We start from the raw sequence: 27935 nt of genomic DNA, 5'->3' as shown, positions 1-27935 counted from the left end.
TGTTTCCTATCTTTTAGCCAATTCCTTACCCAGTTGCATATAGTTTTCCCTAGTCCTTGCTTCTGGAGCTTTAGTATAAGGCTATTATGTGGCACAGTATCAAATGCCTTTGCAAAGTCCAAATAAATCACATCAGCTGCATTACTAATATCCAGGTTTGCACTTACCCCCTCATAGAACCCCAACAGGTTGGTTAGACACGACTTATCTTTCATGAATCCATGTTGTCTGTCAGTTATTAAATTATTTTCTGCAATATATTTTCGCATGTAATCCCTTAAAATGCTCTCAAAAACTTTGCATACTAGGGATGTCAGGCTTACTGGACAGTAGTTGCCTGGATCTATCCTCTTACCTTTCTTAAATATCGGTACCACATCAGCAATCCTCCAATACTGAGGCACCAACCCTGTTACAAGCGAGTCTAAAAAGATGAGATACAGCGGTCTGTCGATTACAGAGCTCAATTCCCTTAATATTCGTGGAGAAATGCCATCTGGCCCTGGGGATTTGTCAATGTTTAATTTACTCAGACGTAGGCGTACTTCTTGTGTTTAATTATATCGGGTGGTGAACTTTGATTTTTGACTTCTTGAATGATCCCTGGTACAGTCAGTTCCTTGGTGAACACAGATGAGAATGCCTATTTAATATCTCAGTCTTTTGTTTGTCCTCTATAACTGGGCTGTCAGACGCGGAATCCACCGCTGTATTGGGGGCTCCCAATACAGCGGTGGATTCCGCGTCTGACAGCCCACACAGCGTGTTCCCTCACACATGTGCTACTGAGGAAGGTCCATATAGGACCGAAAACGTTTGTTACGCACATGAATACATTTTTCTTCAAATCATCTTGGGAGTGCCTTGTATACTTCTCACTGTTTGGCTTTGGAACCTGAAGTGCACCCCAATATCTCTGACGCATATATAGGAAGTGCCATTCTCTTCTTGCTGTCCTCTATAACTAACTTGTTATTATATTTTAAGGGGCCACTACTATCCGGTATTTTCCTTTTGGCATTAATGTATTTATAAAAGATTCTGGGATTTATTTTAATGTCATTGGCGATTTTTGTTTCAGTAGCTAGTTTTCCTTCTTTTTTGCATTTCCAATTGATATCTTTATACTCCTGAAATGCTATTTCTGTATTCTCAGTCTTCAAGACTTTAAATGCCCTTTGTTTTTGTTTTATTATACTTTGTACAGTCTTATTTATCCATAGTGGTTTCTTTTTATTCCTGGACATTTTATTACCAGAGGGTATACGTTTTTTTTACAGGACTCTAGCAGTATATGCTTAAACTTTCCCCATTTACGTTCCGCATCCCCAGTTACCATGACTTTGTCCCAATCTACACATTTAAGCTCTTCTCTTAATTTGTTGAAATCAGCTTTCCTAAAATTCCAGGTTTTAGCATTTTCACTTTGAAATGTTTTATTGAATATTACGTTGAAGCTTACCATATTATGATCGCTGGTTCCCAAGTGCTCCCGGACCTGTAGATCTGAAATTGTATCCAGTCTATTTGACAGGACCAGATCTAGCAAATTATCTCCCCTCCACACACATCCAAATGATACATAATGGAGACATCTCTGGGCTTACTTTCATGGGTATCGACCTCATTGATTATCCAATCCAGGGGGTGATTGGGATCGCAAAATCATCCAACTAGAGTGTAGGTGGATTTATATGCTTAAAACACAGACACCGTTAGGTCTCAATGAGACTTTTACTTTTGGATGTAAGCGCACTTGCAATATCCGGAGATGATATGATGTAACTTCCTTGTGCATCAGCATCTACCATCCCCGCCTCCCGCAATTGGTAGAAAATTATGTATTCCAAGCATCGTTTGGGCCCTCTATGTGGGTGGTGACTTCATTCGATAGGAGCACATTTAAGGGCAGCATTTTTGAAAGTCGGGTGCGCTGTTATACGCCCGGACTTACTGTGGTGGAGGTTCGCAATGATCTTTAAGGTAGGACCCTGTTTTTTCATACCTTGATATTACTTTGCTCGTGTTATTTCTTCTTATGGTTATATTGCTCCATTTGCAGCTTTTGCTTTTCTAGCCAATTTCCCCTGGTGATTAAACTACTTATGAAACGCGTCGGGAAGTCTGGGAGCAACTAAGGTCAGATTGTTCCCATTGAGGGGTATTGTGAGTCAGATATTTAGCCCCCCCCCCCCCCTATGGCCATATGAGATAATTGTTATCAAATTTACTATCTTCTGATTGTGCCCTTGGCTATACAGTGTGTTTTTGTGACCACTTTCACATTGTTCTTAGCATCACAAACTTTTTTTTGTTTAGACATCGGTTTTACTAAAATTGATGTTCCAGTTGTAAATAATACCTGTAAATATAGGGAGAGGATGCTATTACATCCTAGCGCCTTTTCTCTCTACACTGTATTTGTCCTGTAATGATGGTTGCATAGCAACTGTTTTTGTTGTGTGCGATATATTTTAATATATATATTTATTAAAGGTTATATTTTAATTGTTTTTCACACATTTTGCTATGCAAATTGCTCTGCTGAATTTACATAACCTTGATGAGCATTATAGACGATTCTTCTTATTTTTTGCTACCATCACAGACTATAAATAAAAACTGTTTCTTACCCCCCAAAAAGCTTTGCAGCACCATATTTTGAGAGCTACGGAATATCAAATAGGTGGGTGGGGTTTTGCTAGTTATTCCCACCCATCTGCCTGACCTTCCTCCCCCTGTCTCTGTTATTACAGGGGGAGGAAGGAGGTCAAAAGGACAGAGGGAATGAAGGACAGGCAGACAGACAGACAGGGGCGCCAATAACTAACAAAACCCCACCCACCTATAAGATATTCCGCTGCATCTCTTATCAAGTAACAGTGCATTTCACAAACTTTACTTGGCTATATTTCAGAAAGTATACATCCGATCTCACAACTAAAGATATGTTTAGAAGCAGCACGATAGTGCCAGTACAGCTCTGGCTTTAGTTTATATATGAAAATCCTGGTGGTTGGTCCTCTTGAACCCCTTCACAACAGAAGACATACTGGTACATCATCGGTCGTGTCGTGGTAATCAACGCCGGCAGCTGCGTTGAACAATCAGTGATCCCCGCACATATGTACTGATTTGACAAGCAGACATGTAGGGCTAACAGGAATGGATAGCTTCTCGATCCACATTTGTCTGTTTGACACTTAGATCGCGCCGTCAATATGTGACGACGCGATATAAATCGCTGCGTTAGTGATCCCGCTGCCATCGGAGGCCCTGTGACCACGGATAGCCGAAGGTTGTCATGGTAGCACTGTCTCCTGATGCAACCATGACGTACTTCCTGTAAGAGCTAACAGAGCGGGGGCTCTTAAAAGGAACAGTGCATTTTTGCTGATCAGAGCTGTGCATCTCTCTAATCAACAGAAATGAACAAGCGTACAGACTGCTGGTCTATAAAGTCCCCTAGGGGGAATAGTATAAATTTAAAAAAAAAAAAATTCATATCACCCACCTATTAGTCCCATTGAAAATAAAACCGTTAAAAAAAATTAAAAATATACACATATTTGGTATTGCCGTGTTCAGAAATGTCCGATGAAAATATAAAATCAAGTAATCTGGTCAGTACACAGTGTGGCAAGAAAAAAAATCCTAACACCAAAATTACGTTTTTTGTTTGCCGCAAAACTATTTTTAAAATGCAATAACAGGCCATCGAAATGTAGCGTCTGCAAACAAGAAATAATTAAATAAGCAGTGTTAGAGCAATAGATCCCGAAAAATGAGAACTCTGTCTCAGAATATGGGGCCAAAAGCGCCACTTTTTTGGACAAACTTCTGAATTTCTTTTTAAACCCTTGGATAAGAGTAAAGGGTGCTTTACACGCTGCGACATCGCTAACTATATATCGTCGGGGTCAGGGTGTTTGTGACGCACATCCGGCGCAGTTAGCGACATCGCAGCATGTGACCGCTAGGAGCGACGATCAACGATCACAAAAACTTCCAAAATCGTTGATTGTTGACATGTCGCTTCTTTTCATAGTATCGATGGTGGTGAATGCTGCTGGTTGTTCGTCATTCCTGCGGCACCACACATCACTGTGTGTGACACCGCAGGAACGACGAACATCATCCTACCTGCGGCAACCGGAAAGGTGAAAGGAAGGAAGGAGGTGGGTGGCATGTTCCGGCGGCTTATCTCCTCCCCTCCTCTTCTATTGGACGGCCGTTTTGTGACACCGCTGTGACGCCAAATGCACCTCCCCCTTGAAGGAGGGATTGTTCGGCAGCAACAGAGACGTCGCTGAACAGGTATGTGCATGTGACGCTGCCGTAGCGATATTGTTCGGTACGGCAGCGATCACCACGTCGCACGTACGACGGGGGCTATCGCTCGCAACATCGCTAGCTATCGCTAGCGATGTCGCAGTGTGTAAAGCACCCTTAAAAGTCTACATGTTTGACATCTGCAAGGCATCACATCGACACATTAGTTTTACCATATAGTGAACACTGTGAATAAAACATACCCCAAAAAATTGTGCAATAAAGTTCGAACTCGTTTTTTTGTAACTTCACCGCACTTGGATTTTTTTTCCCATTCTCCATTACACTATTTTGTAAAACGAAGGGTTTAATTCAAGGTGCAACTCGTCCTGCAAACAATAAGCTCTCATATGGCATGATTGACGAGGGGGGGGAAGGTACGGCTCTTGGAAGAAGAGGAAAGAAACAAAAACTAAAAAAAAAAAACCAAACCAAAAAACGCCCGGGGGTGAAGGGGTTAAGGCAGTGCTTGCAAATAAGAGTGGTCACACAAAATATTAACATATTGGGCACGATTTGTCCACTTTCACTTAGGGGTGTACTCATCTTTGTTGCCAGTAGTTTTGACATTAATGGTGTGTTCAGTTATTTAGAGGGCACCAAAATTACATTGTAATACCAGCTGTATACTGACTACTGTACATTGTATGAAATGTTCATTGTTGCCCCATGAAAAGATCTAAAAATATTTTCAAAAATGTGAAGGCGGTACTCACTATACTCACATATAGTGTACAAGGCGGTACTCACTCATATATATATATACATACACACACACACACATATACATTATATATATATATATATATATATATATATATATATATATATATATATATGACATACACACACATACATATACACACACATACATATATACATACACATATATACATACACACATACAAATATATTCTATACACACATACACACACTGTACATGTATATATGCGCTCATGGCCAGAAGTGTTGGCACCCTTGAAATTGTTCAAGAAAATTAAGTATTTATCCAAGAAAATTGTGGCAATTATGCATTTTATTTCCTTTGTGTGTATAGGAACAACAGGGTGGGAAAAAAAAAAAAAAAAAAAAAAAGGAGAAAATTGGACAATTTTACACAAAACTCCAAAACTTGGCTAGCCAAAATGGTTGGCACCCTTAACTTAATATTTGGTAGAACACCCTTTGGAATAAATTACTGTAATCAATTGATTCATATAATCATCAATAATCTTACACCTCTCAACTGGAATGTTGGATCACTCTTCTTTTGTATTCTACTCTCCTCCAGGTATGTCATATTTGAAGGACGCCTTTTTCCATCATCAATTTTAAGATCTCTCCACAGGTGTTCAATGGGATTTAGATCCGGACTCATTGCTGCCACTTCAGAACCCTCCAGTGCTTTGGTTCCATCCATTTCTGGGTGCTTCTTGAACTATGTTTGAGGCCATTGTCCTGCTTGAAGACCCATGACCTAGAATGTAAACTCAGCTTTCTGACACAGGGCACTACATTGCAACCCAAAATCTTTAGGTAATCTTCAGATTTCATGATATCTTGCACAGCCAAGGCAACCAGTTCAAGAGGCAGCAAAACAAACCCAAAACATCATGAACCTCCACCATTTTTGCCTGTAGGTACTGTGTTCTTTTCTTTGTAGGCCTCATTCCGTTTTTGGTAAACAGTACTGTAGAATGATGTGATTTAGGAAAAAACTCCATCTTGGTCTCATCTGTCCACAAGATACTTCCCAGAATGATTTTGGCTTACTCGCGTTCATTTTGGCAAACTGCCGTCTAGCTTTTTTAGGTCTCTGTATCAGCAGGGGGGTCCTCCTGCCATAGCATTTGATTATAGTTTGTGCAGATACTAATGCACCCTGAGCCTGCAGGACAGCTTCTTTGGGAGTTTATTAGGTCTCCTTATCCACCAACCAGACTGTCCTGCAATGTAACCTTTCATTATTATTTTTTTTTGCCAACCATATCCAGGGAGAATAGCTACAGTGCCTGGGGTTGTAAACCTAATATAATAAGGGTATGCGTGCATACTGCAGTTTTGTTTTTCCAGGAAAAAAAAAAAAAAAGCTTTTTCTGAAAGAAAAACGCACCTCTGACTGAAAAAAAACGCATTGCATTTTTGTCTGCGTTTTTGGCCCTGCGTTTTTTTAACATTGTCAATGGCAAAACGCAGAGAAAAATGCAGAAAAGAAGTGGCATGCTTCTTTTCTGCAACCAAAACTGCAGGTAAAAAATAAGCAACAGCGCACAGCCTTTCGGATTTCTCAGGCTTTGGTGGGGAAGGGCATATATGCAGTTTAGGACAACAAGCTGCACTCGAACCTGCACCAAAAAAAAAAAAAAGCAGGGTGCGCTTAAGGCCTAAAAATGTTCTTGATTATGTTGCGCACAGTGGATTAAGGAAAATCAAGATCTCTTGAGAGATAGACTTGTAACTGAAATTGTTGATATTTTTCAACAATTTTGGTCTTCAAGTTTTCTTCTCTTCATTCTGTACTTCATGCTTAGTGTGGCACACACAAACACATCATGCAAAGATTGAGTAAACTTCTCCCATTTTTATCTGCTTTCAAGTATGATTTTAATATTGCCCACAACTGTTAGGCCCCTTTCAGATTGCATTCTGACCTCCGTTCAGTTGTCCAGTAGGGGCTTCCGTCCAAACCCCCCCCACAAAAAGGGTTTCGGACGCATGCGCCGATGGTGCCATTGACTATAATGGTGCAGATGAAGTCACTGGGTGCTCTGTCATGCACCACTAGTAGACTGCATCTGGGTGTCCGCATACAGAAAGCGTATACTCCCGAAAATGGTGCACGACAGAGCACACAGTGACTCCCGTCTGCACCATTATAGTCAACGGCCCCGTCGGCACGTGTGTCTGAAACCTGTTTTGCAGAGGGGTCTGACGGAAGCCCTAATGGGATCAGAGAACGGAGGTCACAACGCATTGCCTTACTTGCCACAGGTGACTTTGAACGAGCATCACATGCTTGTAACAAAGTTGTTTACCCAGAATATTGGTAAGGTGCCTACAATTTTGTACTCCGCATTTTCGGGGTTTTATGTGAAATTATACCCAATTAGCCTTTTTTTCTTAAACTTTTTTGTGTTGTTCCAATATACACAATGGAAATAAAAGTGTATGACAAAACATGTAGTTACAGTAATTTTCTGTGTGACATACTAATTCATTTTATGGAACAATGTCAAGTGTGCCAACACTTTCGGCCATTACAGTATATATATTTACGCACACAAACACAGTGTATATGCCTATATATAGGGGGCTGTGTGAGGGCTCATACTATATATAGGAAGGTATGTGGTGGCTCATACGGTATATAGGATGGTTTTGTAGGGACTTCCTATATATAGGCACTATGTGAGGACTTATATTCTATATAGGGGGGGGCTGTGTGGACTCATTGTATATAGGGAGGCAGGGTGTGAAGTCATGTGTTCAATAGGGGGTGTCAGCATAGTTAATTCAGCTTAATATTAAAATGACAGTTAAAATTATTATAACAAAAAATATTATTATGCAGAATTAGTTTCAGCCTATTGGTTTTGCCCTCCCAACAGTAAAGGGTACTTTACACGCTGCGACGACGCTACCGATATATCGTCGGGGTCATGTCGTTAGTGACGCACATCCGGCGCCGGTAGCGACATCGCAGCGTGTAACACTAATGAGCGATGATCAATGATCGCAAAATCGTTCCAAAGCGGTGATCGTTGACACGTTCATTTCCTTAATATTTGCTGCTGCCACTGGTACGATGTTGTTTGTCGTTCCTGCGGCAGCACACATCGCTATGTGTGACACCGCAGGAGCGACGAACATCTCCTTACCTGCGTCCACCGGCAATGTGGAAGGAAGCAGGTGGACGGCATGTTCCGGCAGCTCATATCCGCCCCTCTGCTTCTATTGGGCGGCCGCTTAGTGACGCCGCAGTGACGTCGCTATGACGCCGAACGCACCTCCCCCTTGAGGGAGGGATTGTTCGGCGGTCGCAGCGACGTCGCTGACAAATTATGTGCATGTGACGCTGCCGTAGTAATAATGTTCGCTACGGCAGCAATCAACAAATGTCACACGTACGACGGGGGCGGGTGCTATCGCTTGACATCGCTAGCGATGTCGCAACGTGTAAAGCACCCTTTACAATCTGAAGTGCCCCCTCTGAAAAATTAAGTATATACCTAAATATTATACATTACTGGCCATGTTCTGTCATACTACATATCTAATGAATCTAATAGCAACAGATTATGGGACACTTCTCTCTTCCTTACACCAGTTTTCTACACAACTGATTTAAAAGTCTTCAAAAATCTTCTTTGTTGAAAATGAGTGTCCAATGGAGAACCCAAAAGGACACCACAGGGCAACACCCCCAAAAGGACACCACAGGGCAGAACGCAGGTGAAGTTTACAAAAAAATTGTTGTTGAAAAGAACGCAAGTTGGTGCACAGTGGAGAACGCGAGAGTGCACAGGGAAATATATGAGGACGAATATAGGCGAGAATACGGGGGGAGCTACAGAGGAACCCAAGTAACAGAGATAGCGTAGCACACTAGGACGTCACTGTACGAGCGCATGCCTGTACAGACCGCTATCAGAATGGTAACGGCAAAATCCTAGAGGCTTGAAGGACCTCTGTGACGTCATACCCATGTGCCCAGCAGGGGCGGGGCCTCCGCCAGCATAGCTGATACCAGGAAGCATCATTGCTTTTCAAGTCCACGTCGGCATGGAATTCATTACAATAGAAGCGGGGGTCTGAGTGTCAGACCCCCAAGTGTAGGGGTTGTATTATTGTAGTGGAAGGGAAGAAACATCACCATGCCCACAACGATGCCGGTCACGCGCACTAACCAGGCTGGTCACGCCCAAGGTCCTCCTAGCTACTGGGATTTAGCCACACTACTGTATCAGAATTCACAGTTTAGTACTGGAGATACATGTCACGTCCCTCATGTGTGTGTATAAATATATATGATGTTTCGTCAAGACTGAAATTTCCTCACCTGCTGCAGCAGCCTCTCCTCGTAGCGTCCAACCAGTCCTTCCATGCTTCGCTCACACTGACACCGGGGGAAGAGGCGGTACAGGAAACGCGTCACGGGTACATAGAAAGGACGTGCTCAGGGGAGGCGGGAGCAGCAGAGGTAATCTGAGCTAAGTGAATCCTGCCAGCGCCCCCGTTACGTCTGATGCAATACGGTCAGCACTAGGTGAAGTAGCCGATTCGGAACGGATTCACATAAGTGTATAGCATTTGATGAGTGTCTCCTGTGAGACCGTCAGATGCTATATGCTAATGACCCTCGCTCAGTCCAGGCTCTGCTATGAGCGTGAGCCGAGTGTCACTCAGTGTGATCCAATCCTGTGGTCTGCCAGGCCTGCCTAGTGCCCACCTCATTGTCATCCCCATAGTGAAATCCTGCAGTTCGGCAGCGTCCACACATCTAACTGCATCAGGTTAAACTGGCAGGTGACCGCCACGTATGAATAGACAAGGTCAGAATCAAAGCTTTTTATTACTAAAAAAAAACAGTGTCAGACCTGGATCAAACAAAGTGGAAAATGCAGCAAAGTAAAATAATCAGAAGAGATTGTTATTATGCGGACGCCTGCAAAAACAACAACAAAAAAAGAGCATCATTACACTTCTTGTGAACAAGGTTTTAACGCTGCGTTTTATTTTAAAAATCCACTCTGGCCTAGAAACCAGAGTGCAATGGTAGAAGTGTCCCCACTTTCATGCTATTGGGCTTTGGCTTCACTTGCATATCGTTTTTGATGCAAGGGCGTTGAATGCAATATGCTCTCGGCTCAGGTTTTGCCACTAGCGTGAGCTGAGTGTTATGCGATCTTGAGATTAGATCTCTCTCGTCTTCCCTGTCTCTGCATACATCACCCTGCACTTGGATGTCATCCGAATGCAGTCCGATGTTTCATACACACCCATGGGTGCGTGTGAAGCGAGGCTCTATGCCAAGTGCAGCATGTTGCGATTCTTTTCTTATGCCGAAATGCAGGGCCGGACTGGGACTAAAATTCAGCCCTGACATTTGGGGGTTGCACAGGCCGACTTTTTGCGTAGTGAATGTGTAATATCTTTGTGCACTTGTAGATGTGAGCACTGTATGGCATGATGTGAGCACTGTATGGCACCATGTGACACCGTATGGCACTATGACACTGTATCACTGTCACACTGTATGGCGCTCTGTGACACTGTATGGCACTATGTGAGTGCTGTATGGCATTATGGGAGTGCTGTATGGCATGGGAGTACTGTATGGCACTATGGGAGTACTGTATGGCACTATGGGATTACTGTATGGCACTATGGGAGTACTGTATGGCACTATGGGAGTACTGTATGGCACTATGGGAGTACTGTATGGCAGTATGTGAATACTGTATGCAGGGCCGGATTATAGGCGGGACTCCAGCCCTGGGGCCCCTACCAAAAGAGCTTCTAAGGGGGCCCCCACCACCAGGGCCATACTTGCCACTAGGCACCTGTAAGCATTTTTTTTTCTTCACACCCTCTCCTCCTCCGTAAAGACAGTCTAATAAATCAGCTGTGTTTTCGGGGGGAGGGGGCACGCACCGCCATATATTTGTATCTGCTTCTTTGAGACGCAAAAACAAACTGCGGGCACAGGACGCTGATTGACCCCGGAAGTACCAGCGCTTGCACTTCCGGGGTCAGAGGTGTGCCAATGAGCTCCCTGCTATGTGATGCGGCCGTCATGGGCGTACCCAGCGGGGGGGCACCATGTCCCCCTAGAAGCAGGGGCACGGTGTAGTGGGCCGAGGTATCTGCTGTCACCGCCACGCTCCTCAGCAGTTTGTACATGTTGGGCACACTAGCTGCAGCAGGAGCAGGAGGCAGCGCGCTGTGCTGTGCCGGCTCTGTTGTGTGCCCGGCATGTGCACACTGCAGAGGAGCGCAGCAGAGCCGGTGCCGGTGACCGCAGCTTCCTCCTTCCTATTCAAATGTATTTGCGTCTTTCAGACGTAAATACATTTGAACAGCGCGCTGGGACTGGGCCCCGTCCCCGACGTGCAGCAACGTGATGAGATCAGCACCTTGCTGACGTCATCACAGTGCTGCGGGCGCCACACAGGGGACATCAGGAAGCGGTAAGGCTTGTTTCACACTTACATTCAGCGCATTCCATCACTATGGAGAATAGCGCAGTCCGTTAACGCACTGCGCTATTCTCCATAGAGTTGTATGGATGACGCACTGTAACGCAAGTGTTTGCGTTGCATCCGCTGCACGACGCAGCGTCGTTATTTTGACGCTGCGTTGGGCGTTTGGAACGCTGCATGTAGCGTTTTTCTGCGCTTGGCGGAGTGTCAAAAAAACACAACCTGCAGGAATCAGTTAGGCGTCCGTTGTTTTTATAATGGACGCCTATGGTGGCGGATTCCGTTAGAATGCGTCATTTGACGGATTCCGTTAACGCAGCTGTCTTTACACAACTGCGCATGCTCAGATGTATAAAGTCAAGGAAAAAAAACTACAACGGATTGCGTTATTTTGTACGATCTGTAGCATGCGTTGTGCCACTATATGCAACGCATCCGTTGCATGCGTCACACAACGCAATGCTACGGATCCCGTCCAACGCAAGTGTGAAACTAGCCTAAGCGCTCCATGAAGGAGCTGAAGAGACAGGTTTAATTAATGGGGATGAGTAGGGAGGGACTGAGGACACAACGGGGAACATTTGTGAAAGAACACAGCTTTGTGACAGGCAGAGGGGGAGTACTGTATTCCGAGGGAGGGGGGAGGCAGGAGTATGTAGTGATGGGGCAGTGTAATTTGTGTGTGTAGGGGGTGATGAGGGTTGCATTGTATTGTGTGTGGGGGGAGGGGTAATGGAGGGTGCATTGTATTGAGTACGGGGAGGTTTAATGGGGTGTGTGTGTGTGTATGTATGTATGTATGTAGGGGGTGATGGGGGATGCATTGTGTGTGTAGGGGGTGATGGGGGGTGCATTTTGTGTGTGTGTGTGTGTGTGTGTGTGTGTGAGTGAGTGTAGGGGGTAATGGGTGCATTTTGTGTGTGTGTAGGGGATGATGGGGGGTGCATTTGTGTGTGTGTGTGTGTGTGTGTGTAGGGGTTTATGGGGGGTGCATTGTATTGTGTGTGTGTGTAGGGGTGATGGGGGTGCATTGTGTGTGTCTATGTAGGGGGTGATGGGGGGTGCATTGTGTGTGTGTAGGGGGTGATGGGGGTGCATTTTGTGTGTGTGTAGGGGGTGATGGGGGGTGCATTTTGTGTGTGTGTGTGTGTGTGTCTGTGTAGGGGTTGATGGGGGGTGCTTTGTGTGTGTGTGTGTGTAGGGGGTGATGGGGGTGCATTGTGTGTGTAGGTGGTGATGGGTGCATTGTGTGTGTGTGTGTGTTGGGGGTGCATTGTGTGTGTGTGTGTGTGTGTGTGTAGAGGTTGATGGAGGGTGCATTGTAGTGTGTGTGTGTGTGTGTGTGTAGGGGGTGATGGGGGCTGCATTGTGTGTGTGTGTCTGTGTAGGGGGTCATGGGGGTGCATTGTGTGTGTGTGTAGGGGTTGATGGGGGGTGCATTGTATTTGTGTGTGTGTGTGTGTGTGTGTAGGGGGTGATGGAGGGTGCATTGTGTGTGTGTAGGGGGTGATGGGGGTGCATTTTGTGTGTGTGGGTAGGGTGTGATGGGGGGTGCATTTTGTGTGTGTGTAGGGGTTGTTGGGGGGTGCATTGTATTGTGTGTGTGGGGGGGGGGGATGGGGACTGCATTGTGTGTGTGTGGCTGTGTAGGGGGTTATGGGGGTGCATTGTGTGTGTGTGTGTGTGTGTGTGTAGGGGTACATTGTGTGTGTGTGTGTGTGTGTGTAGGGGGTGATGGGGGTGCATTGTGTGTGTGTGTATGTGTTAGGGGGTGATGGGGGGTGCATTATGTGTGTGTGTGTTTGTGTGTGTGTGTGTAGGGGTTGATGGGGGGTGCTTTGTGTGTGTGTGTAGGGGGTGCATTGTGTGTGTAGGTGGTGATGGGTGCATTGTGTGTGTGTGTTGGGGGTGCATTGTGTGTGTGTGTGTGTGTGTGTAGGGGTTGATGGGGGGTGCATTGTAGTGTGTCTGTGTGTGTGTGTAGGGGGTGATGGGGGCTGCATTGTGTGTGTGTCTGTGTAGGGGGTCATGGGGGGTGCATTGTGTGTGTGTGTAGGGGTTGATGGGGGGTGCATTGTATTTGTGTGTGTGTGTGTGTAGGGGGTTATGGGGGGTGCATTGTGTGTGTGTAGGGGGTGATGGGGGTGCATTTTGTGTGTGTGTAGGGGGTGATGGGGGGTGCATTTTGTGTGTGTGTGTGTGTGTAGGGGTACATTGTGTGTGTGTCTGTGTAGGGGGTGATGGGGGTGCATTGTGTGTGTGTGTGTGTTAGGGGGTGATGGGGGGTGCATTGTGTGTGTGTGTGTGTGTGTGTGTGATGGGGGTGCATTGTGTGTGTGTGTGTTGGGGGTGCAGTGTGTGTGTGTGGAGTAATGGGGGTGCATTGTATTTGTGTGTGTGTAGGGGTGATGGGGGGTGCATTGTATTGTGTGTGTTTGTGTATTGTGTGTGTTTGTGTCTGTAGGGGGTGATGGGTGGGTGCATTGTGTGTATGTGTGGGGGGGTGCATTGTATTGTGTGTGTGGGGAGGGGTTGATGGGGGGTGCATTGTGTGTGTGTGTGTGTGTGTGGAGTAATGGGGGTGCATTGTATTTGTGTGTATGTGTGTAGGGGGTGATGGGGGGTGCATTGTATTGTGTGTGTGTATGTGTGTGTGTAGGGGGTGATGTGGGGGTGCATTGTGTGTGTGTGTAGGGGGTGATGGGGGGTGCATTGTGTGTGTAGGTGGTGATGGGGGATGCATTGTGTGTGTGTGTGTGTGTGTGTAGGGGATGATGGGGTGCATTTTGTGTGTGTGTAGGGGGTGATGGGGGGGTGCATTGTGTGTGTGTGTGTGTGTGTGTAGGGGGTGATGGGGTGCATTTTGTGTGTGTGTGTGTGTGTGTAGGGGTTGATGGGGGGTGCATTGTATTGTGTGTGTGTGTGTAGGGGGTGATGGGGGTGCATTGTGTGTGTAGGTGGTGATGGGGGGTGCATTGTGTGTGTGTGTGTGTGTGTGTAGGGGGTACAGTGTGTGTGTGTGTAGGGGTTGATGGGGGGTGCATTGTAGTGTGTGTGTGTAGGGGGTGATGGGGGCTGCATTGTGTGTGTGTGTGTGTGTGTGTCTGTGTAGGGGGTGATGGGGGGTGCATTGTGTGTGTGTGTGTGTGTGTGTAGGGGGTGATGGGGGTGCATTGTGTGTGTGCGTGTGCAGGGGGTGATGGGTGGGTGCAGTGTGTGTGTGTGTAGGGGGTGATGGGGGGGCATTGTGTGGGGGGGGTGATGGGGGGTGCATTGTGTGTGTGTGTGTGTGTAGGGGGTGATGGGGGGTGCATTGTATTTTGTGTGTGTGTATGGGGGGTGCATTGTGTGTGTGTGTGTGTGTGTGTGTGTGTGTAGGGGGTCATGGGGTGGGTGCAGTGTGTGTGTGTGTGTGTGTGTGTGTGGGGGCGTGCATTGTATTGTGTGTGTGTGTGTGTGTGTGTGTAGGAGGTGATGGGGGTGCATTGTATTTGTGTGTGTATGTGTGTAGGGGTGATGGGGGGTGCATTGTAGTGTGTGTGTGTGTAGGGGGTGATGGGTGGGTGCATTGTGTGTGTGTGTGGGGGGGTGCATTGTATTGTGTGTGTGTAGGAGGTGATGGGGGGTGCATTGTGTGTGTGTGTGTGTGTGGGGGGGTGCATTGTATTGTGTGTGTAGGAGGTGATGGGGGGTGCATTGTGTGTGTGTGTGTAGGGGGTGATGGGTGGGTGGAGTGTGTGTGTAGTAATGGGTGCATTGTATTTGTGTGTGTATATGTGTAGGGGGTGATGGGGGTGCATTGTATTGTGTGTTTGTGTAGGGAGGAATGGGGGTGCATTGTGTGTGTGTGTGTGTGTAGGGAGTAATGGGGGGTGCACTTTGTGTATGTGTGTGTGTGTGTGTGTAGGGGGTGATGGGTGGGTGCATTGTGTGTGTGTGTGTGTGTGGGGGGGGTGCATTGTATTGTGTGTGTGTGTGTAGGAGGTGATGGGGGTGCATTGTGTGTGTGTGTGTGTAGGGGGTGATGGGTGGGTGGAGTGTGTGTAGTAATGGGTGCATTGTATTTGTGTGTGTGTATATGTGTAGGGGGTGATGGGGGGTGCATTGTATTGTGTGTTTGTGTAGGGAGGAATGGGGGGTGCATTGTGTGTGTGTGTGTGTGTGTGTAGGGAGTAATGGAGGGTGCATTGTGTGTGTGTGTATGTGTAGGGGGTGATGGGGGGTGCATTGTGTGTGTATAGGGAGTAATGGGAGGTGCATTGTATTTGCGTGTCTGTGTGTAGGGGTGATGGGGGGTGCATTGTGTGTGTGTAGGGGGTGATGGGGGGTGTGTATGTGTGTGTGTGGGTGATGGGTGGGTGCATTGTAAGTGTAGGGAGTAATGGGGGTGCATTGTATTTGTGCTTGTGTGTAGGGGGTGATGGGGGGCTGCATTGTGTGTGTGTGTGTGTGTGTGTATATGTGTGCATGTGTGTGAGATTGGCAGGTGCATTGTGTGTGTAGGGAGTAATGTGTGTGTGTGTGTGTGTGTGTAGGGGGTGATGGGGGGGTGCATTGTGTGTGTAGGAGTTGATGGGGGGTGCATTGTATTGTGTGTGTGTGTGTGTGTGTGTGTGTGTGTGTGTAGGAGGTGATGGGGGGTGCATTGTGTGAGTGTGTGTGTGTGTGGGGGGTGATGGGGGGGTGCATTTTGTGTGTAGGGGGTGATGGGGGGTGCATTGTGTGAGTGTGTGGGGGGCGTGATGGGGGGTGCATTGCGTGTGTGTGTAGGGGTTGATGGGGGGTGCATTGTATTTGTGTGTGTGTGTGTAGGGGGTGATGGGGGGTGCATTGTATTGTGTGTTTGTGTATAGCGTAATGGGGGGTGCATTGTATTTGTGTGTGTGTGTCTGTCTATCAGAGCTGTGTGTGTGTGTGTGTGTGTCAGAGCTGTGTGTGTAAGAAGCAGTACTGTGTGTGTGTTTATATATGAATTAGAGCAGTCTGTGCGCCCCCCCCCAGAACTATATGGGTCCCCCAGCGCGCTATGTCACCCATCCCAGTAATGAGTACACCACCAGAGCTGATTGCCACTCCAGTAACGTCTATGCCCCCTGCCCCTCCTGTAATGTATATATTGTAGCCCCCAGCCCCTCCTGTGATGTATATACAGCAGTGCTGTCAGTGTGCAGTCATGTCTGTTAGTGACAGCCATCGTGAAACACAGCCACATGTCCTGAAGGAGCTGGACGGAAACAAGTGGGAGAGGCGACTTCCCCATATTAAGAGCTGTAAGGGCTCATGCGCACGTAACTGCTGAATATTCTGCAGCGATTTGACAGCACATGTGCGCGTCAAATCGCTGCAGAAACACTGCATAATGGATGCAGTTTTTCTGTACAAAAAAAGCCGATTTCATGCGCTATGGATTCTGCCCCCACCATAGACAGAGTGGGAGCTGCATCCATAGCGCACGGAATAATTGACATGCTCATTTTATGAACGCACGGATTTGGGTCAAAACGTGCGCACGAGCCCTAATGCGTCTGTGTCTGCATGTATGTCAGTGTATATGACTGCATATATTTGTCTGTTTATATGTATTTTTCTGAATTTGTCTTCAAATATGTATATGTACGTATGCCTGTATGTGTATGTGCGTGTGTGTGTGGATGGGGTCCATTGAGACTCTTTCACCCGGAGGCCACAAAAACCTGGAGCCGGCCCTGGCTGCCTTAACATTGGGATCAATAAAAAAATATGTGAGTAACTCTACTTTCTGTGTATATATGACTGCTGTGAGTTATCCTGGACTGTGTATGTATTGTAGTACTGTAAATCTGAATGTGGCAGAACAGGATAAGATAAATGTTCATTGGATTTATATCTAAATGCTACAGTTCGCGCTGTACTGTTATGGCTAAAAATGTTAACGTTATGGGGCCCCCACCAGATTTTCTGCCCATGGGCCCCCACCAACCTTACTCTGGCCCTGACTGAATGGCACTATGTGAGTACTGTATGGCATTATGTGAGTACTGCATGGCACTATGTGACACATTTTTGCAGTGTGTAGCAGACCTTGATGTATTTTCTGCTCTTTGCTTCCCTGATTTGTGGATTGTTCCGCCACATACCTGTGTCCTAATCACTCTACAAGCGCTGCAGTCACTGCAGGGGATTGTACCTGTGCGGACCGGTCTTGGACTAATATTACTGATATCACACTGATTAGTCCTCGATTAATGACACCGCGCCCCTCCCCCCACACACACACACACACACACACACAATACAATGCACCCCCATTACCCACCACACACACACACACAATACAATGCACCCCACTACCCACACACACACACACACACATACACACACACACACACGCTGCCTGATGTATCCTGTGTGGTGCCCGCAGCACTGTGATGACGTCAGCAAGGTGCTGACGTCATCACGTTGCTGCACGTCGGGGGCGGGGCCCAGTCCCGGCGCACTGTTCAAATTTAACGTCTGAAAGATGCAAATACATTTTGAATAGGAAAGAGGAAGCTGCGGTCACCGCCACCGCCACCGCCACCACCGCGCTCCTCAGCAGTGTGTACATGCCGGGCACACTATCACACAGCAGGGCCGACACAGCACAACGCGCTGCCTCCTGCTCCTGCTGCAGCTAGTGTGCCCGGCATGCACACACTGCTGAGGAGCGCGGCGGTGACTGCAGATACAGCGGCCCACTACAGGCACCGGCCCACTACAGGCACCGGCCAACTACAGGGACCGGCCCATCTGGCATTTGCCAGAATTGCCCTATGGTCAGTCAGGGCCTGCCGAAATGGCATGAGAAAAGAATTGTAGATGGACACTGCCTTATAGTGTTAGACTGGTGCGAGTGCAATCCAATGTTTTCTATGATTGCACTCACCCGTGTAAAACACAAGTGAAGCCTAGGCCTTAGGGCTCATGCGCACGTTGCGGGGTTTTTTTGCGTTTCTGAAGCGTTTTAACCTGCAGCGTCACATTGTCAAAATTCATGCGTTCTGCTTCCCCAGCAAAATCTATGAGAATCATGCAAAATCCGTGCACACGATGCTTTTTTAAACGCAGCGTTTTGATTGTCAAAAATTTGACAAAATCTTTGCGTTTAAAAAAGCAGCATGTCAATTCTTTTGTCCGTTTTGGCACTGTTCTACACCCATTGAAATCAATGAGTTGTAGAAAAACTCTGCCAAAATGCTAAGAAGTGCGTTTGCACTGCATTTTTGTTGCGATCCGCATTATTTTTGACATGACAAATGCAGGTCTTTCTGTCTCTCTCTCTCTCTCTGTCGATCTCTCCCTCCCACCCCCTCTCTCATACTCACCGGTCAACGATCACCGGCGCGGCGCTGCACGGCGTTCAAACTGTGGCGGCTTCTCCTCTTTTGAAAATGCCGGCCGCTCATTATTCCATCTCGGATTCCCTGCTTCCCCCCGCCTATGATTGGTTGCAGTCAGACACGCCCCCACGCTGAGTGACAGCTGTCTCACTACAACCAATCACAGCCACCAGTACGCGTGTCTATATCGTGCAGTAAAAAAAAGAAATGAACAATTTAAAAAGAAAAAACATGCGGTCCCCCCCAATTTGGATACCAGCCAGGGTAAAGCCACACGGCTGAAGGCTGGTATTCTCAGGATGGGGAGCTCCACGTTATGGGTAGCCCCCCAGCCTTACAATATCAGCCAGCAGCCACCCGAAATTGCTGCATCCATTAGATGCTACAGTCCCGGGACTCTACCTGGCTCATCCCGAATTGCCCTGGTACAGTGGCAAACTGAGTAATAAGGAGTTAATGGCAGCAGCCCATAGCTGCCACTAAGTCCTAGGCTAAACATGGCAGGCGTCTCCCTGAGATACCTTCCATGATTAACCTGTAAGTTAAAGAAAATAAACACACACATCCAAAACATCCTTTATTTCTAATGAAAGACAAAAAAGCACCCTCTTTCACCACTTTATTAATCCCCAAATACCCCTCCAGGTCCGACGTAATCCACATGAGGTCCCACGACACTTTCAGCTCTGCTACATGAAGCTGACAGCGAGCGGCCACAGACCCCGACTGCTCTGTCAGCTCCACGCAACAACTGAAGTGAGCCACGCGATCAGCAATGACGTCACTTACGTTACTCGCGGCCACCGCTCTCAGGTGGAGTACTCCAGCTGTGGCCGCGGGTTACCTGAGTGATGGCACCGCTGTTCGCGCTGCTCACTTCAATCACTCAGGGGATTTGCGGTCACAGGCGAGTCCTTCACATGTGACCGCAAATCAGGCTGCGACACAAAGAGAGAGCCGCGCGATGTCAGTGAAATCGGGTGAAGCTCTGACATCACTGCTTCGGACTCCTGTGTCCTGGCACTGACCTCGGAGGTTCATCTGAGTTCATGACAGCACACAGAGACAGAGCCACGGGATGACAATGAAGTCGGGTGCAGTTCATCCGAGTTCATTCTCATTGCCTGGCACTGTCTGTGTCTACTGTCAGCGGGCATGTAGCAGAGCTGGGGGACCGCACTGACAAAAATGCATCCAAAACGCATGTAAAATGCTTGCAAAATGCATCCAAAATACATGCGTTGGGAGCTGAGTGTCATGCAACTGTGATCTGATCATGTGATCGGATCACAGCTGTGGAGGACAGGGAGGGATTAACCGCTTCAGCCCCCCGACATTTTCCGTTTTGTTTTTTTTTCCTCTCTTCCAAGAGCCGTAACCTTTTTATTTTTCCGTCAATCTTGCCATATAAAAGGTCTTTTTTTTTTTGCGAGACGAGTTGTAGTTTTAAGGTTTGCTTGTATCTGTAAGGTTTACTTATATCTAAGGGGTTAAAAAATTCACATGTTTTTCCAAAAAAAAGGCGCACATTTTGCGCCATATTCCGAAACCCGTAGCGTTCTCATTTTTTGGGATCTATGGCTCAAGATCTCCAAGGCGTAAGTGGCGAGCTCAGGCCATTTTTCCAGATTGGAAGCCCAAAATGAGCAAGGCTCCAGTTGCACAGTCATGACATCGATGCTCACTTGGAGATACTCCTGTATCATCCTCTCCAGGCATTGACTATGTGTCAGACTTCTTGTGTCTTCTGGCCTTGCAAAGGATGGTGTAAAAAATTAATGAAACGATTACATAAAATTCCTGTTACCACCAGATACGGTGTTACTAGTACGGTTTGAGTGATGGTTGGCAAGTTAGAAATGTGAGATTCACTCTGTCCAGCACTGGTGTTTAGTGGAAAAGCCGATCTAAGATTGCGTACTAGCTTCTGCTGATACTCATGCATACGTGCGTCCCTTTCTATGGCAGGAATTATTTCGCCAAATTTTGTCTTGTACTGGGGATCTAAGAGTGTGGCAACTCAGCATTACTTCGAATTCTGACAATATGAGGGTCATGTTGTAGGTAGTGCTGCAAGAAGGCGCTCATGTGTCTTGCACATCCAGGAGGACCAAGTCCTTGCTGTGTTGTTGGCGGCAAGGTGAGAATCCTGCTTCCTTCCTCTGCCCTCTCCCCCCAACCTCACACAACAGAAATGTGATCAAGGTCTCCCTCATCTGCTGATTCTTCCATGCCCATCGCCAGTTCGTCCTCCATTTCTTCCTGGGCTCCTGCACCTTCCTCAACAGTTTGGCTACTACCATGCGCCCTTGTTAATCACTCTCCTCCACTGTCCCATGCCTGCCGCCTTGGTGCTGCTGACCGTCTGGACCTTGGAGATCTTGTTATCCCTTCCGCATATCACTCCTCCTGTACTTCCTCCCCTTTCTCTTGTCCCACCACCTGACTCCGAATACTGTTTAGAGTGTGCTCCAGTATGTAGATGACCGGAATTGTCATGCTGATAATAGCATCGTCAGCACTAAACATCTTCGTCGCCATTTCGAAACTGTACAGAAGGGTGCATAGGTCCTTGATCTGAGACCACTCCAGCAGCGTGATCTGCCCCACCTCTGGATCTCGTTAGGCCAGGCTATACGTCATAACATATTGCAGCAGGGCTCGTCGGTGCTGCCACAGTCGCTGCAACATGTGCAGATTCAAATTCCTGCGTGTCAGCACATCACATTTCAGACGGTGAACTGGCAGGCCGAAAGACTTCTGGAGCGCTGCAAGTCGTTGAGCTGCGTGGTGTGAACGGCGGTAGTGAGCACATAGTGAACGTGCCCTCTGCAGAAGCCCATGTAGGCCGAGATAGTGGTTTAAAAATTGCTGGACAACCAGGTTCAACTCATGGGCCATACAAGGCACGTGTGTCACATTGCCCCGGCGAAGGCCCGCACCCAGGTTTGCAGCATTGTCGCACACAGCCTTCCCTGGCTGCAGTTTGAGTGGAGACAACCATTGATGAAACTCGGTCTCCAGAGCTTCTCAGCGGTGTGACTCACATTTCCCATACATTTCAAAGTGAAGAGTCGACCGCCTGATGCCGTTGAGCTCTGCTGTCAGCATAGGAAGGAGGTGTGCGGGATTCCTTATGCACAGTTACAACGTGGGTGGCCTTACCAGACATGATTTGGGCGGAAGTGGAGGACCGAGACGAGGTTGAGGAGGCAGAAGCAGTGGAGGAACTTCTACATACAGAGGATTGACGCACAACTCGTGGGGACGGCAAGACTTGTACAGCAGACCCTTCTCCATCTCTCACCATAGTTACCCAGTGCCCAGTCAGCGACATGTAACACCCCCGTCCATGCTTATGTGCTGCCCACGTGCCAACAGCCGGCGCTGATCGGATCCGGACCCGCTGCGTGGCTCGAGGGATCCTACAGACCCGGGGGTCACGCGGACACGCCGAATGAAGAGGGGGACGTAGTTGTATGGCTTTGACCGTATTCGGTTCGTGACGCCACCCACGGTGTGTGGTGAAGTGGGACACCACCGCTGCTGTTATGGGATACCCGGGGGAGATGTAATGGCAGCTGGATGTTAACCCCTCTGTGGGTAGGGATGGTTGCCCCGGGAACCAGTGTCTCTGTGCAGGGTATGGCGGTGGCAGGGGCTTGCGCGCCCGGTTCTAGCAGGGGATATTTGGTTACTCACAAGTAAATGAATCACACGAGTCTTTTGGTGCTGGTGGCCGGCCGCCGCGGCCGGTTGTACTCTGATCCCCCAGCCGGGCTGGTGGTCGCCGTCTCTTCCTCTGCACTAGTTGTGGTTGTGTGTTTGGACTTCCCGTATGGAACACTGGAGTCCGCTCCCGGCTTGCTGTGTGCCTGAGGAGCGAAGCCCGCTGACGCTGACCCGTGGTATCTATGGGCCCTGGCGGTTGCCCTATCTGTGGGTGGTTGTCTGCTTTTGGGACTTTGGTTGGGACAGGACCTGTAATCCTGCCCTCAATCAGTTGATTAGCTAGGCCGTTGGTTCCGGTCCTGGCTTCAGGGTCCGAGTACCCCCTCTGTGCACGGTTTCCGGTCGGGTCTCCAGTGTCGGTACCGGCGGGCTCCAACCCTGCTCCGGTCCTCCTCGGAACTGCCGAGCAATCTTCCAGTGTCCTGTTGACGGAAATTACCTTCTGCCATCTAGCCAAGGTACCAGGGCTCCGACCCTGGCACCGTTCAACTTGAACTTCTCCTCTGCTGGAGCTACACCTTGCTCCAGCCCACACTCCTCTCAACTTGAACTACAGACTAGACTCGACTGTTTGTTTTCCCACCCCGGGCTGTCTAGACCCCTAGGTGGGCATTCCCTAACCACCTGGTCCCGTCCACTGGTGTGCCTGTCTTGCCCTGAGGGAGGTGACTAGGGTTTCAGGTCGGCTTTATGGGACCTAGGTGAGGGATGGTGTTATGCGGGGGCCTAATGTGTGACTACCTGGTTTTGCCAGGGCGTCACATTCCCCCTTGGTTTAATACAGACCGTCCGCGGGCTGTCTGACCACCAACATTTATTTAACAGGAACTGAAAAGAGAAAAAGAACATTTACAAGTATAATAACAGTGGTACATTGTTATTCTTCTCTTACGAGAGGCACTTTTCTTAAACGTTACACATGCAAAACCGGGATGGGACAGACCGGGTCCTTCTCACCTCACCGCCACCCAAAACAACCTGCCCCCTGGTGCGACTGCTAAGCAATGGTGCTCACCCCTTGCCCAAGTCCAGGACTGGTTCAGCTGTTGCCCTTACGAGCCGGGTAAAAAGTTCCTTACCTGGCAGTCTTTTTCAAGGGCCCCAAGTCCAGGGTACCCCTGACCTGGAGGGTAGTCACCGGTTTCGGTGGTGACTGGGCCTCGGCCGACTCTACAAAAGGCCCTTCCTCCAATCAGCCTCTCCAGAGACTGCAGCAGGGTGAGAAGGTTGGTCAGGGACTATTTACAAGGCCCAATAGTTTTTGGGTTGGCCTGCCAGTTCACGGCCATGGTCCATTTTTTAAAACTTTTAAATGGGAACTTTAAAGGGGTTAACAGTCCCAACGGGGACTCACACTTGGGGTAGCCGGGGTTTCACTACCTAACTTTCATCCTCTGTGGTGGAGAGGGGCGGAGGTAAAATTTTTCTCCATCATTCACCCATCTCTTGACATCCAGGGCGAACCACCCACTCTCTCCGCAATGCCGGGTATACGAGACCAATTCTCCGGGCTCCAGGTCTCGGTCTGGGTGGCCAACAGGTAGCTGAGGGGCCACATCCCTCCGGGACACAAAGACCTTGGCCTCCAGGCCCAGCTCGTAGATGAAGCCCCAGCCTCTCTGGGCATTGAAGTGCCGGACCTGGCCTTGGTATGTTGGGCCCCGCACCCGGAAGGTGGTATTCCGGAGATGATCCTTTTCAGTATATGTCCAGGACAGTACCTCCGCCTTTCTCTTTTCCCGGGCCGCTATTTCTTCGTTCAGCTGGCGCCGCTGCCGTTCCCAATACGGAGCACTTGCTGCATGCTCTGCTTCCACCTGCCCGGGCTCTGGGCCCAGCCGGACTCCCTTCGTGCCGGCTACGACCGGCACCACTGGCAATGGAGGGCTCCGCTGTGTCATGGTCTGCTCTTGTGCCCCACAGGTGCATCCCTGCTGCGTCTCAGCCGAGGTCGGGGACTTGGGAGTGGTCAGCGTCTCTGGCGGCGCTGACTTCCGGTCAGGGGCTGCCTCCGCTTCGGCATGGTGGACTGCTGGGGCCGCCGTCGTTGCGGGTGCTGCCTTCTCCGGGACTGGGGGTGATGTCATCAGGGTCACGGCCTGGCTCGAGGCCGGATGGGGTGTCTTCCGGGCTTTAGTCTGGCGTGGAGCTCGTACGGGTGCCAGAGCAGAGACGTGCTTGCGGCCTGAGGGTTCCGCTGGCGGGTCCTCACGGGGAGATGGAACGGGTACTGCTGCCGTGGCTTGTGGCAGCGGACCGAGCGGGGTGTCGGCCGCAGGTATGGGCAGTGAGGGAGGCGGCGTAGCGGACGGGGGCAGACCGAGCCCCTCAGCCTGGTGGGTCGGTCCCGGTGGGACATAGGGGCGTGGGTCGCTTACCCGCTCCTCCGAAGTCGCGTCCACTTCACGGACCCGAACGGCTGCAGCCAGCTCCGCCATCTCGGCCGTCCACCACTTCAGCAAGAAGCTGGCCTGAGGCTGGATCCTGCGGCACATGCACTCGGTCTGGGCTTCCACCCAATCGGCTGTTCCGGACACGGGTTCCTCCACTGCTGGTTTGCCAAACTGGTCGGCCATGTTTCGTTATCGGTGTCCAGGAACAAAAGAGTCCTGGCGTCTCTGCCCTTTATCTGCTCGGGTCACATGCTGCAGACTCTTCGCCTACCCCCCCTTGGTCTTTTGCATGCACTCCCTCGTGCGGCAGGTCAGTTTCGTTTTCGGCCTCAGGGTGTTGTTTCCTTCCGGCCGTGTTCAACGGATCACCGCTGACTGTCCAATTCAAGACGCACTTCCACCAGATGCCAAATTTCGGGGTGTGCCACCCCCGTGCCAGCAGCCGGCGCTGCTCGGATCTGGACCCGCTGCGTGGCTCAAGGGATCCTCAAGACCCGGGGGTCACGGGGACACGCCGAATGAAAAGGGGGACGTGGTTGTACGGCCTTGACCGTATTTGGTTTATGACGCCACCCACGGTGTGTGGTGAAGTGGGACAACACCGCTGCTTTTATGGGATACCCGGGGGAGATGTAATGGCAGACGGATGTTAACCCCTCCGTGGCTAGGGATGGTTGCCCCGGGGCCCAGTGTCTCTGTGCAGGGTATGGCGTGGCAGGGGCTTGCGCGCCCGGATGTAGCAGGGGATGTTTGGTTACTCACAAGTAAATGAATCACACGAGTCTTTTGGTAAACCAAGTTGCTGGTGGCCGGCCGCCGCGGACGGTTGTACTCTGGTCCCCAACCCGGGCTGGTGGTCGCCGTCTCTTCCTCTGCACTGGTTGTGGTTGTGTGTTTGGACTTCCCGGTATGGAACACTGGAGTCCACTCCCGGCTTGCTGTGTGCCTGAGGAGCCGTGCCCACTGACGCTGATCCGTGGGATCTATGGGCCCTGGCGGTTGCCCTATCCCTACCTGTGGGTGGTTGTCTGCTTTTGGGACTTTGGTTGGGACAGGACCTGTAATGCTGCCCTCAATCGGTTGATTAGCTAGGCCGTTGGTTCCGGTCCTGGCTTCAGGGTCAGAGTACCCCCTCTGTGCACAGTTTCCGGTCGGGTCTCCAGTGTCGGTACCAGCGGGCTCCAACCCTGCTCCGGTCCTCCTCGGATCTGCCGAGCCGTCTTCCTGTCTCCTGCTGACGTCTGCCACCTAGCCAAGGTACCAGGGCTCCGACCCTGGCACCGTTCAATTTGAACTTCTCCTCTACTGTAGCTACACCTTGCTCCAGCCCACACTCCTCTCAACTTGAACTACAGACTAGACTCGACTGTTGGTTTTCCCACACCGAGCTGTCTAGACCCCTAGGTGGGCGTTCCCTAACCGCCTGGTCCCGCCCACTGGTGTGCCTGTCTTGCCCTGAGTGGGGTGACTAGGGTTTCAGGTCAGCTTTATATGACCTAGGTGAGGGATGGTGTTATGGGGGGGGCTAATGTGGGGCTACCTGGTTTTGCCAGGGCGTCACACTTACTGTTCCAAGTAACACACAGAGTTTCTGTCATGATTGACTCCTGGCTCAGCTGGAGCTGAGCGTTTTTTTTTACTTTCACTTCTAATGCAGGTCACGTTAGGGGTTAATCCTTCTTGCCTCGTTCTGGAGGTCAGGCTGCTTTATTAGGGCACTGTTTCTCTTGGACTTCACGATTGATATTTCTGGCTCTGCTGTGTTCTGCTCTTGAGTGACCTGTTGTCTGCCCTGCCCCCTCCTGACCTCCGTGTTCACCTGACCTGTTAACCTCCTCTGTTGTCTGTTTCCATCAGTGTCTCTCCCGCTGTCTCCCTGTTCGTTCCTTATCTGTTTACCTTAATTCTGTCCGGTCTTCCCATTCCCCCTCGCTTCTAGGCTCTGATTTCCCAGCTACTGACTATTTGCTTCCCTCTGACTACGTTTAGACTTTGCCCTTGTGTACTTACAAGACCTCATGTTGTGACACGGCTTTCTGACGATTCTACTGCCATCTGGTGGGCTTGACTAGTATTACCTCTGCTAGGGAATTCCCTGCTCATACGTTTCCTCCACTTTTAAGCCCCCTAGTGGTTTACCAGCTAACTACCTTCTTAGATAGTTTCAGGAATCCTCTCAGTCCCACATTACTGCACTGTACTGCTATTGTACATCTTAGAGTACAGCGTGACAGTTTCTCAAGGAAACGGTGATGTTGTGTGCGACATGCTGTTGTAGCGCAGGCACACTTTTCTTGGAGAAGTAGTGGCGAATGGGCATCTGCTTTTGGTGCACTGCGATGGACATAAGGTCTCGAAAATCTTCTGTGTCCACCAGGCGCTAAGGCAGCATTTCTGTAGCCAACAGCTTGCAGATGCTGAAAGTCAACCTCTTAGGAGTCACCTTGCTGTGTTTTTAAAAATGATCCAAGATGAACAAGTGAGATTCAGCAAGGACTTTGCTACCCCGGTGTCATCCTGGGGAGAGTAAATGCTGGTGGATTTTTGAATGTGCTTGATGCAAATCAACATGTCCAGTTTGCAACTGGGGCACAATTGATGCCACTGAAGTGGTGTGTGTGGGCCAATTTTTGGAAAAAAAGGGGGACTCTGCTTGGAGTCCCCTTGCTGTGTTTTTAAATATGATTCAAGGTGAGGAAATCATGGTTCAGCAAGGACTTTGCTATTCCGGTGTCATCCTGGGGACAGTTAAGGCTGGCGTATTTTTGAATGTGGTTGATGCAAATCATCTTGTCCAGTTTGCAACTGGGGCACAAGTGATGCCACTGAAGTGATGTGTGTGGCCCAATTTTTGGAAAAAAAGGAGACTTTGCTTGGAGTCCCCTTACTGTGTTTTACATTATTTTAGAAGGGCATGA

General features: G+C 49.1%; 1 protein-coding gene and 1 long non-coding RNA gene across 6 annotated transcripts in view; one reads left to right on the top strand and one right to left on the bottom strand.

Annotated features, from left to right (window-relative positions):
* RARS1 (arginyl-tRNA synthetase 1) overlaps positions 1–9487 on the bottom strand; it is a 736258-nt gene extending 726771 nt beyond the window's left edge. For 2 of the 5 annotated variants that reach the window (XM_075344557.1, XM_075344559.1), the window contains exon 1: positions 9392–9452. Coding sequence is in view for 2 of the 5 variants with exons in the window: in XM_075344555.1 (XP_075200670.1) it covers positions 9392–9436 (45 nt within the window). In the remaining 3 variants the exon portion in view is untranslated. Of the gene's footprint in view, positions 1–9391 lie in introns of all 5 variants that reach the window. The other 3 variants (XM_075344555.1, XM_075344556.1, XM_075344558.1) reach the window with 3 other exon arrangements.
* A 14-nt stretch (positions 9488–9501) lies between these two features.
* The window catches only part of LOC142303298 (uncharacterized), a 257027-nt gene continuing 238593 nt past the window's right edge, over positions 9502–27935 (top strand). Inside the window, exon 1 of the long non-coding RNA XR_012753003.1 lies at positions 9502–9532. This is a non-coding gene — a long non-coding RNA (uncharacterized LOC142303298). The remainder of the gene's footprint in view (positions 9533–27935) is intronic.

Source organism: Anomaloglossus baeobatrachus, chromosome 4, assembly GCF_048569485.1.
Source record: "Anomaloglossus baeobatrachus isolate aAnoBae1 chromosome 4, aAnoBae1.hap1, whole genome shotgun sequence".
Lineage (NCBI taxonomy): Eukaryota > Metazoa > Chordata > Amphibia > Anura > Aromobatidae > Anomaloglossus > Anomaloglossus baeobatrachus.
This window is presented reverse-complemented; position numbering and strand designations above follow the sequence as displayed.